At 39.2% G+C, this 12,418-nt stretch overlaps 1 protein-coding gene across 8 annotated transcripts in view; it reads right to left on the bottom strand.

Annotated features, from left to right (window-relative positions):
* The window catches only part of TPST1 (tyrosylprotein sulfotransferase 1), a 116,742-nt gene that overhangs the window by 79,992 nt on the left and 24,332 nt on the right, over nucleotides 1–12,418 (bottom strand). For all 8 annotated transcript variants that reach the window (XR_014255228.1, XR_014255229.1, XM_082432383.1 and 5 more), the window contains exon 2: nucleotides 4,814–5,759. Coding sequence is in view for 6 of the 8 variants with exons in the window: in XM_082432383.1 (XP_082288509.1) it covers nucleotides 4,814–5,658 (845 nt within the window). In the remaining 2 variants the exon portion in view is untranslated. The remainder of the gene's footprint in view (nucleotides 1–4,813; nucleotides 5,760–12,418) is intronic.

Below are 12,418 nucleotides of genomic sequence, written 5' to 3'. Positions count from 1 at the left end.
CCACTATTATTACATTTTTCATTCTAACCTATTTGTGCATAATAGTTTTACACCCTTTTTCTGCTCTAGGAGTAGATAACTCTTCTCTGAATTGTAGTTTTGATTCTTGTACTTATTCCTTTTAAGGGTTACCATTATATTATTTTGTTTTTCTGGCTTTGCTCTTTTGACTACTAAACTTATTTACTGATCTAAGTTACCTTTTTATTTCACTCACTCTTGAGTATACATATGGTTGGTGGCTTTTCTTTTTTGTTACTGTTATTGATGATTTTTATTTGTTCCAGGTAATTCTATAGTATCTTAATGAGTTTAATAGCAAAAACAACTCTGTGCACTCTAGTAACTTCCTGAATGCTTCCATATGGAGATGACTAAAATTCCACAAAAATTCCACAATCTGCAGGAAGAGGTCTACATAAATAGTCTCAAACTTTACCTCTATTTCCTACTCAAAATACGAACTTCTATTTCCTACTCCAAACGCAAAATACAAATGTCAAAAGGAGCAGGCCTCAGCAGGAGATACCATTCCCTGATCAGCGAAACCCTCCTCCAATTCAATCACTTGGAGAATTCTGCCGGAATACACCTATTTGCATAAAATATTTTCCTTAGAATGTGCCCCCCCCCACCTTTCTATACAAACATTTCTTGAAAGATAAAGGCAAAAAGACATGTAGAAATACCTCAATCTTTTTCTACTCTCTATTAGTTTAGAAGAAATAGAGAGATCAGCAAGTTCTATACATATTGTTTTTTGGAGCTATCATATTCAAGATTATGATTCAGTTTAATATGAAGTTGAGTAGTGTGGTTGAATAATTTATTAAAACAGAACATAGCATTCAAACATAAAAGTTATAATGCCAGTCACTGGAGAAACTAGAACTACTACTGGAGTTGAACAACTACCTTAAAATATCAAGGATGACTAGTATATCTAAAATCCTAGGGACTTCCCTGGCGGTCCAGTGGTTAAGACCCTGCGCTTCCAATGCAAGGGGTGCGGGTTCGATTCCTGGTCGGGGAACTAAGATCCCATATGCTGTGCAGCGTAACCAAAAAAAAATTAATAAGTAAAAAAATAAAACAGAATAAAATCCTACAGTTTTACCTACATGCAGAACTAAAGCTAAATTATCAGCCAGTCAAAGCAATCTGTTTTCATCCCTTCTCCACTCATTAAATATTTTGCTTTTATTTTCAATTTGGGAAGTTTAGCTTATATACACTAATCTCTAATGAAGACTCCCTGGACCACGCCAGAATGAAAGCATGCTTTCTTCTATCAAACTCTTTCATAGATGACCCTTATACATGCTAGCAGGTGACTACCCTGCACCTCCTACTCTTCTGTAACTGGAACTGACCAGGGAAGCAAGAGATGAAGTGAAAATAACTGAAAATTCCTAAGCAAAGCAAAAGAAAGCTTAACCTCCATAGTTAACAAGATAAGGCAGGTAGAACCATGAAGGCCCTTCTTATTGCTGTCGTCAACAATTTCTGCATCCTGAGCCATCTGGTGATATCTTCAAGCTTTCAAGGCTGCCTAAATATTTTCAGTATTTTTTTACTAAATAATACTAAAATAAGTATTAAAATACTTACTTTAAACAATTTTCCCAGAATAAAAATATTTATAGGAAGGCAAAAGCACACAGGATGATTGACTCTGGGCTATGAATTCCTTATGGCCATGACTCTCAACTAACATGTAATATTTACAACCTGGTACTTACTAATGGAATAAGTCTGTATATTTCTACCTTATCCCCCAATTAGCTCTTTTTTTTTTTTTTAATATATTTATTTATTTTTTGGCTGCATCGGGTCTCCGCTGCTGCGCGCAGGCTTTCTCTAGCTGCGGCGAGCGGGGTCCACTCTTTGCTGCGGTGTGCGGGCTTCTCACTGCGGTGGCTTTACTTTGCTGCGGAGCACAGGCTCTAGGCATGCAGGCTGCAGTAGTTGCGGCACGTGAGCTCAGTAATTGTGTGGCTCGTGGGCTCTAGAGCGCAGGTTCAGTAGCTGTGGCGCAGGGGGCTCAGTTGCTCCACAGCATGTGGGATCTTCCCGGACCAGGGATCGAACCCGTGTTGCCCGCACTGGCGGGCGGACTCCCAACCACTGCGCCACCAGGGAAGTCCCCCCAATTAGCTCTTTTTAAGAGCAGGGACTCAGTCTTAAAAGAGGCAGTACCGTTTAGATTAGACCTGCTTCAACCACAGTAGCTCTGCTCTTATCTATTTTATACTGTAATGCTGGGTAAGACTTTGTTTCAAAAAGGAGTTTAAATGTTATTATTTTGCTTTTAAGTTTAAAAACTACTTGCATCCCACTAAAATTAAAAGGACTGACAATACCAAGTGTTGGCAAAGATGTGAAGCAACTAGAACACATTCATGTAGAGTATAGTCACACATGAATGGTACAGCCATACATGAATGATACAGACACTCTGGAAAACTGGAAGTATTTGTTAAAGATATATAGATACATAGAGATATCTTATGAGCCATCAATTCTGCTCATTGTTATATACCCAAGAGAAAGGAAAGCTTATGTCAACCAAAGGTTATGTACAAGAATATGCTTAGCAACTTTACCCATAATTCCCCAAAACCGGAAACATCAAATGTCCATCAATGGAACAATGGATCAATTGTGTTATATTTACATATTGGAATATCACACAGTAATGAAAAAGAATGAACTACTGCTATGTATAATGTTCTGGGTGAATCTAAATGTTAAATGAAAAAATCCAGGAACAAGATAATAAATAGACATGACTGCATTTATATGAAGTTCAAAAACAAGCAAGACTGTTTTTGAACTTTATATGCAACCTCATATCACCTCTGGTGAAAGAGATTGGAACAGTGGTTACTTTGGGGTTGAGGAGGATACTGACTGGGAAGGAGCACAAAGGAGTCTCCTGAGTGCTGGTAATTTTTTTATATCTTTATATGGATGGTGAGAACACAAGTGTGTAAAGATGTAAACATTCATCAAATTGTACACTGAATATTTGTGATTTACTATATATGTTATACCCTAATTTTTAAAAACTCATATAGTGGCAAGAGTCTTGGAATAGGCACTGGAAGTTCTAGTCATGGTTCTGCCATGTGTGATTCTTGACAAAGCATAAAATCTCACTGGGTCTGCATTCCATATACTACATGCTAAGTAAGGTCTCTTCCCCCTCTAAAACTCACTGATTCAAAATTCCTATGAATTTCCTTGGTCTGCATGTTTGCAAAATTATCTTTTTTTTGGCCACACCGCGCAGCATGCAGGTTTTTAGTTCCCCAACCAGGGATCAAACCTGCACTCTCTGCAGTGGAAGCGCAGAGTCTTAACCACTGGACCACCAGGGAAGTCCCTGCAAAATTATCTTTTCCTGATTTCCACAGAAATTTAACTTGAGCATATCTCTTTAATCCCTACTTGGAGAGATGGGGGGGTGTTAATAGGCTTATTTTATATTAATAGATGGAACTAGCATCAGAATTTCTGGGCCAACATACAAGCATACAAAGTAAAATGCTACCTAGGAATACAGGTGATTAGAAACTAGTGATGCTTTACTATTTGGAAAGAACAGTAAACTGTGATGACATTAGCTAAAGCTGTATTTCTCTTTGAATCAATAAAAATAACCTGGAGCCACTGGAGTGACGATACCTAATAATTTATAATCAATAACTGAAAGCTTGTTGCAGAAAGGTAGCTGTTCCTTTCCAATTACCTATATGAAGAATCAATATTTACTGTACAAGTTCTATACTTTGAAAAAAAATCAAGAAGACATTCCTTGATAGGAGCAAGCAGGACACACAAGGGAAGTTCACTGCTTTTTCTTTCTTTTTTTTTAACAGGGGATATTACTTTTATAAATGGAAAGATAAAAAATAAAATTTAGTTATAGCCAACTTTTCTTCATGAGGAGATGCTACCTGAATTTAACAGTAGTTTTTATATCCTTATATCCTTATTCTAGGTATAAGTCATCAAGTCAGGTTAGCAGATCAAGTCAGGCCACCCTAGTCATCACTTCATGAGAAAGGAAGAAAAATACAATGGTTTTAGAAATATTTGAATCCAAGGAACTTCTTGTATGAATTATGGATTAAGCTTCCAAATTTCAGAGATCCTCTAAAATTTTGTAAAAATCAAGGGAAGATGTATCCATCAGGTGACAAAAGAAGCACTACATGTAATAAAATGACATGGGAAAAAGCACTAGCCCATTAAGACCAAAGCATAGATTCTAATTCTGGCCCTGCCATTTAAATTTGAGTAAATCATTTTGATCTTTCTAACTCAGATTTCCTTCCTGTAAAATGAAGGGAATGAGTTAGATAATTTTAACCTTTATTTTTCTCTCACTAAAATTTCCTATATGCTGGAATTCACTACATACCAACATGGTAGATGCTTTTCCTCATATTGACCTTAATCTACACAAAAGTTAACTATCCTTATTAACAAAAATATCTAGAAGTTAAATATCAGAAGCCACTAAAATTGAATGACGGACATTAAAGTCTGATGTCCTTTCACTGCTCTAAATTGGGTTTGCCTCCATCAAGTACATAAAGGACAATTCATAAATTTAAAAATGAATTAAGTAAATGAAAGGGTCTATAATGAACCGGCTACAGAATTTTTTAAAAACTCACTGATGAAGCTCTATTCCAGAAAAGGTCTATAGTTTCCATATACATATATATATTCCATATAGACACACACACACACACATTCATTAGCTGAATATGGTCAAATAAAAAACATAACATCTACTCACTTTGACAGAGATACTCCCCCAGCTTTCCCAATCATCTCTTCATGGTGTAATACTGAGTGGTTCCAAGGAATTTGGAGGAACTTTAAGAGTGTTCTCATCCACCGTTCAGGATGTAAGACAAGTTGCTCATAGTGAACTAACATGCATTTTTTATAGCCAACCTCCATACACTGGTTATACATGGTCTCTATGGCACGATTCCACTTGGTCAAACAGTCCCTATAGCTGTTCAGGTCAAATCCAGCAATTGTAACTTTTCGAGAAATCATTGAATGTACTGATGCCCGGCCATCTCGGACCATCAGGAGAAATTTGGCATTGGGGAATAACCTAGCAAGGTAAGTTAAGGATTTCAGGGCAAAAGGATCTTTATTACATAAATAAGGGGCTGGCTCCCCATGCTTAACAATGATTTCTAGTAAGAAGGCCTGCATGGCAGAATCCAGCACTTCATCGGTGACACCAGCCTCATCCAAGCGTATTTTCTCTTTACTCGACCGTGACCATATCTGCTTCAGAGCCAGGATTCGAGGAATGACCCTGGTTTCCTCTCCACAGCGAATATCAGGGTGTGCATCTAGCATGGCCCTCATGAGTGTGGTTCCACTCCGAGGCACACCTCCAATAAATATTAAAGGCATATCTTTGTGATAGGCAAAGGTTTTATTGGCTTTGATGTCCAGGCCAGTTCGCACAGTGGTCTTTGTGTTCTCCAATTTGAGGGGCTGGCTACGTTCTTCTATTCGGTGATGGCATTCCATGGCGTGTTGGCCCAAGTAAAATACAGTCACAGAACTAATCACCAGACATGCCAATAGTAAGTTCTGCTTCAGTTTTCCAACCATCTTGATGTGGTTATCTTGCTATTAAACAGATATTTTGCTATAAATGTTTTTCAGAAAACATTCAGGCCATGGAGATTCTACTTCAGAAAGATGATCAATATCTAATAGGAAAAGGAAAAAGTTATTTTACCATCACATTAAGATTGTTTACAAATTAATCATCAGTTATCACCATTACATTTTAGCTAGAAAGAAGCTGAAGCAGTCATAAATACACTGATACTCTTAGAATACAAGTATATATAAATACAAGCAAAAATAAATCAGTACTTCTAATCAGAAACAGCTTTTCTTAATGTAACAATTCTGAAGCTACAGACCTTGCACAGAATGGAAGAATAAAATTATTTCTATAGTGAGTCAAGCAAATATTTAATATTCCCAAGTATGTTTGGAGTCTAACCCAAGGTTCATCTCTGATATTCAGAGTTGCTTCATCCCCAAGAAGCTTCATCCACATTCTACTATAAAGAGAAATTACAGAAGAAATATGCAACTTCCAAATTTTTAACACAGATTCAGTTTATTCATATCTTACAAATTATTTATTTAGGTACTACAGTCCAGATACTTGGGCTTGGCTGAGGATAAACTTTGAAAAGGACAGCAGTGCAGTGACCCCTGCTCTCAGGAAACAAAGTCTCATGGGCAGACAGATATACAATGACAATAAAGTGTGATCAGTGTTTTAGTAGAAATAAGCAAAGGAGACAATGGTAGTATAATGAAAAGGCACACAGAGTCTACCTCAGGAAGCTATAAAAGCCGTATATAAAACAAGAGGAAGGAGTACGCAAAGCAATAGAAACTTGTGTGCAAAAGCACAATGGCATGACAGAACACAGCATAATTAGGTGACAAGTAGTTCAGGAAAGCTGGTGTATAGGGTGCAAAGAAAACTGTGTGTCTGTGATCTAGCCTTATCTAGAATAGATAAGATTTGGGTACACAGAGCATTCTAAACTGAAGATACGCTATGACCAAAGACACAGACATGTAAAAGCAGGGGCATGTATGTAAAACATACGTACTATGTACATGTAAACTTACCCTGAACTTCAGAGGGCAAGTGTGATGTTTAGTTTTATCTGTCAACTTGGCTAGGCTATGGTGCCCAGTGTTTAGTCAAACACCAGTCTAAATGTTTCTGTGAAGGTATATTTTTTAGAAGTGACTAACAATTAAATCAACAGACTTTGAGTAAAGTAGATTACCCTCCAAAATACAGGTGGACCTCATCCAACAATTGAAGTCCTTAAGAGAAAAGACAAGTTTCCTGAAGAAAAAGGGATTCTCCACAAGACTGCAACACAGAAACCCTGCCTGAGTTTCCAGCCTGCTGCCCTGAGGAATTCAGACCCTAGGCTAACATCAACTCTTACCTGCCGGACTACTGTATGGATTTTCGAAATACCAGTGCCATAATCACATGAGCCAAGTCCTTAAAAACTCTCAGTCATATATATATATATGAATATCCTGACTGACAGTGAGTACACCTGGGGAAATGACTAACTACACCAGAAAAAGAATACATTCTGAGAGGCAGGATGTCTAGCTATGAACTAACAGGAAGGTAGGCAATTCTTCTCCTCAAAAAACAAACTATAAAAAGGAATGAAACTGACAAAACCACCCTTTCAGTCCTCTGGAAATTGACCAAAGGAATACAACCACCCAAGAAGCATTTATGTTTGAAAAACTGCTCAACGTTCAGTAAGAACAGTGAGAGCTGTGGTATTTGTGCCCAAGACTACTCCCACCCCCACCATCCACCCACTCAGCAGGTAGAGAGGTTCTGCAGGGCAGGGCAAACTACAAGGCCTGGAGGCTTTGCTGCTGGAATCAATGGGAGATCACTCAATTTGAACTGGAGCGTAGCACACATGCCCAACTGTGCTGCCAGTGTAAGTGATGCTCTAGGCGGCAGGTGAGCAAGGAGGGTGAAGAGCTCTAGTAGGCTGAGGCTGTAGTCCTGATCAGCAAGCTCGTGGCCAACGCTGAGCTGCATACAGGCAAAGAGGAGACATGAAAGGATCAAGTGGAAACCAAGGGCAGATTTGAGAACAGCCTGAACTTTGAATGTGTTCCTCTGCCCCACACGCAGATCCACTGGCAGAGGACAAGTCTTACTGCCTCAATATGTTTGAGCACAACCGCTGTCCACTAAGCTATGCAGACAGGGGGGCAAACCACAAGAAAGCCATGCTTAAAAATGAAAACAACTGTGTATGTGTGTGTATGTATCTGAGCAGCTACATCAGCATACATTTATATGAAATGTTCACATCTGGCAAATTTACAGAGACAGAAAGCATGGGGTGGAAGCAGGAACTTATGGCAAACAGGCACGAGGGGACTTTTTCCAGTGATGAAAATCACTGGAACCTTTTTCCAGTTCTAAAACTGGACTGTTGGGGCTTCCCTGGTGGCGCAGTGGTTGAGAATCTGCCTGCCAATGCAGGGGACACGGGTTTGAGCCCTGGTCTGGGAAGATCCCACATGCCGCGGAGCAACTAGGCCTGCGAGCCACAATTACTGAGCCTGCGCGTCTGGAGCCTGTGCTCCGCAACAAGAGAGGCCGCGATAGTGAGAGGCCCACGCACCGCGATGAAGAGTGGCCCCCGCTTGCCACAACTAGAGAAAGCCCTTGCACAGAAACGAAGACCCAACACAGCCAAAAATATTAATTAATTAATTAATTAAAACTGGACTGTTGTGATAGTTGCACAACTCTATAAAATCTACTAAAAATCACTGAATTGTACCCTTACAATGAGTAAGTTTTATGGTATATGTTACACCTCAGTACAGCTGGTTTTTCTTTTTTTGAAGAATACACTCAAAGAAATATTTTTTGAGAGTCTCAGTAGGATACAACAATCAAGATCTGGTTTTTCTTTACTCATGTATTCATTCCTTTAGCCACATATTTGAAGATATATTATTGTGCCAGGCACGGTACTTTATTATAAAGCTGCAACAAAGAACCACAAAGTGAGAAGAGGTCGAGATTAGAAGATCAGCTTGATAAGAAAAGACTGCAAAGAAAAAAACATTAATTAAGATAATTGGTAGCAATATAGCATTGAAATATCTATGCAGAAAACTGTATCCACGATGTAGAAGGCACACTTAAGATGTTACACCAGTATTTAATTTAAAAGGGAGTAAGTGGAAGGAAAGAGAACAATGGAGAGAAAAGAGAGTAATAGAAAAAACGGAGAATTAAGATTCAACCCTAGAAAAATAACATTTTGGTTAAAGAAACTAAAACTGTATTACAAGCACAAAGGGAAAAAAAACCTTTCGGAAATGGAAAAAAAGATATTAGTCTATTCAAGTGAGGGCCTACCTTTCAAGCAAAACAAATGACAATAAACCCAATCTGGAAACATCCTGGCAATTTCAAATATGGCAATTTCAAATTTCAAATATAGTTCAATTTCAAATGTGAAAGAAATAGTTCTTCAGGCTTCCAAACAGAAAAAGAAAATAAGGACCACAGGACCCAAAAACAAGCTGGCATTAGATGTCTCTACAACATTAAATGCTTATCCTCTGGTTTCCTTGTAAGATACCTTTCCTTATTTTTCAAATTTGCTATGATGAACATGTGTTACCTTTCTAAGTGAGAAAAGAAAAACCAATATTTAAAAAATAATAGGGGGGTCTTCCCTGGTGGCACAGTGGTTGAGAATCTGCCTGCCAATGCAGGGTACACGGGTTTGAGCCCTGGTCTGGGAAGATCCCACATGCCGCAGAGCAACTAGGCCCGTGAGCCACAACTACTGAGCCTGCGCTCCGCAACGAGAGGCTGCGATAGCGAGAGGCCCGCGCACCACGATGAAGAGGGGCCCCCGCTTGCCACAACTAGAGAAAGCCCTCGCACAGAAACAAAGACCCAACACAGCCAAAAATATTAATTAATTAATTAATTAATTAAAATAATAATAATAATAATAGGGGGCTTCCCTGGTGGCGCAGTGATTAAGAATCCGCCTGCCAATGCAGGGGACACGGGTTCGAGCTCTGGTCCGGGAAGATCCCACATGCCGCGGAGCAACTAAGCCCGTGCGTCACAACTACTGAGCCTGCACTCTAGAGCCCGCAAGCCATGAATACTGAGCCCACGTGCCACGACTACTGAGCCCACATGCCACAACTACTGAAGCCCGCGAGCCTAGAGCCCATGCTCTGCAACAAGAGAAGCCACTGCAATGAGAAGCCCACGCACCGCAACGAAGAGTAGCCCCCGCTCACAGCAACTAGAGAAAGCCCACGCGCAGCAACGAAAACCCAATGCAGCCAAAACTAAATAAATTTATTAAAAAATAATAATAATAGGAATAGTCTTTCTTAAAAATTGACAGGTAAAGATCTGAAGAATGAGTAGGAACTAGGTAAAGAGTGAAGAGAAGAGCATTCTAAGCAAAAGTAAATGGATATGCAAAAGCCCTGCAATAGAAAGGCATTTTAAAGCTTTCAGGGACTTCCCTGGCAGTCCAGTGGTTAAGACTCTGTGCTTCCAATGCATGGGGCACGGGTTTGATCCCTAGTCGGGAACTAAGATCCCACATGCCACACGGTGCAGCCAAGAAAAAAAAAAAGTTTTCAAAGAGCAAGCTAAGGCAGTAAGCAAGAGAGAAAGTGAGTGAGAGATGAAACTGGAAAAATGGTCAGGGGTCAGTTCATAAATCTTGTGGGTCAGGTTAAGGATATAAAATTTTATCATAGATGCAATCAGATGTGACTGATTTAAAGATTCTAAGCAGTGAGTTACTTAATCCTATTTAGGTTTATACAATCTCACTCTGGCCAAAACTATCTTGAAAAACAACAATGTTGGAAGATTCACAATTCCCAATTTCAAAACTTACTACAAAGTGATAGTAATGAAGACAATGCAATACTGGCAGAAAAACAGGCATACAGATGAATGGAAGTCCAGAAATAAACTGTTACATTTATGGTCAACTGACTTTTTTTTTTTTTTAAACATCTTTATTGGAGTATAATTGCTTTACATGGTCAACTGACTTTTGACAAGGGTGCCAAGATAACTGAGTGAGGAAAGAGCACTCTTTTCAACAAATGATGCTGGGACAACTGGACATCCACATGCAAAAGAATGAAGTTGAATACCTATTCACAAAAATTAACTCAAAATGAGCTAAATACCTAAATGTAAGAGCTAAAACTATAAAATTCTTAGAAGAAAACAGAAGTGTAAATCTTTGTGGCTGTGTGTTAGGCCACAGTTTCTTAGATACAACACCAAAAGTACAAGAGACAAAGAAAAAACAGATAAATTGGACATCATCAAAATTTAAAATATTTGTGCTTCAAAGGACAATATCCTAAAAGTGAAAGACAAACCAAAAAATGGGAGAACATATATATAAATCATATATCCAATATGGGACTTGTAACCAGAATACATAAAGAACTTACAATTTAACAAGAAGAACAAATAACCCAATAAAATATGGACAAAAGCTCTAAATAGACACTTCTCCAAAGAAGATATACAATAGTTAATTAGCACATGAAAAGATGTTCAACAATGTTAGTCTTTAGGAAAATGCAAATCAAAACCAAAATGAGACACCACTTCAAACCCACTAGATGGCAACAAAAACAACACAGACAATAAAAAGTGTCGGTGAAGATGTGGAGTAACTGAAACCCTCATATACTGCCAGTGGGTGGGACTGTAAACTGGCGGGGGCACAGTTTGGCAGTTCTTCAAAAGGTTAAGAGTTACCATATGATCCAGCAATTCCACCCAAGAGAATTGAATACATGTGTCTACACAAAAACTTGTACACAAATGTTCATGGCATCATTATTCATAGCCAAAAATAAGCAACAACCCAAATGCCCACTAACTGATAAATGAGTAAACAATATATGGTATATCCATGCAATAAAGTATTATTCAGCCATAAAAAGGAGTACTGATACATGTTACAATTTGGATGAACCTTAAAAACATTATGCTAATTGACTGAAATAACTCATAAAAGATCACATATTGTATGATCCCATTTATATGAAATGTCCAGAAAAGGCAAATCTGTAGAGACAGAAAAATTAGTAGTTGCCTGGGGCTGAGGGGAGAAGGAAGATGGAAACAACTACCATTTTTTTTTGTTTTTTTTAAATAAATTTATTTATTTTTATTTAGCTAGTTAGTTTTGGCTGTGTTGGGTCTTCGTTGCTGTGCACGGGCTTTCTCTAGTTGCAGCAAGTGGGGGCTACTCTTCATTGCGGTGCACGGTCTTCTCACTGCAGTGGCTTCTCTTGTTGCAGAGCATGGCCTCTAGAGCGTGCGGGTTTCAGCAGATGCAGCGCATGGGCTCAGTAGTTGTGGCTTGTGGGCTCTAGAGCGCAGGCTCAGTAGTTGTGGTGCATGGGCTTAGTTGCTCTGTGGCATGTGAGATCTTCCCGGACCAGGGATCGAACCCGTGTCCCCTGCAATGGCAGGCGGATCTCTTAACCACTGCGCCACCAGCGAAGCCCATACCATGTTTTTTGTTTGTTTTTAAAATTTATTTATTTATTTATTTATTTATGGCTGTGTTGGGTCTTCGTTGCTGTGAGCAGGCTTTCTCTAGTTGCAGTGAGCAGGGGCTACTCTTCCTTGCAGTGTGCGGGCTCATTGTTGTGGCTTCTCTCGTTGCGGAGTGTGGGCCCCAGGTGCGCAGGCTTCAGTAGTTGTGGCATGTGGGCTCAGTAGTTGTGGCTTGCGGGCTCT

This window comes from Balaenoptera physalus, assembly GCF_965194825.1.
Source record: "Balaenoptera physalus genome assembly, chromosome: 16".
Lineage (NCBI taxonomy): Eukaryota > Metazoa > Chordata > Mammalia > Artiodactyla > Balaenopteridae > Balaenoptera > Balaenoptera physalus.
Note: the sequence above shows the minus strand (reverse complement) of the source record. Positions and strands in the feature narration are given on the sequence as shown.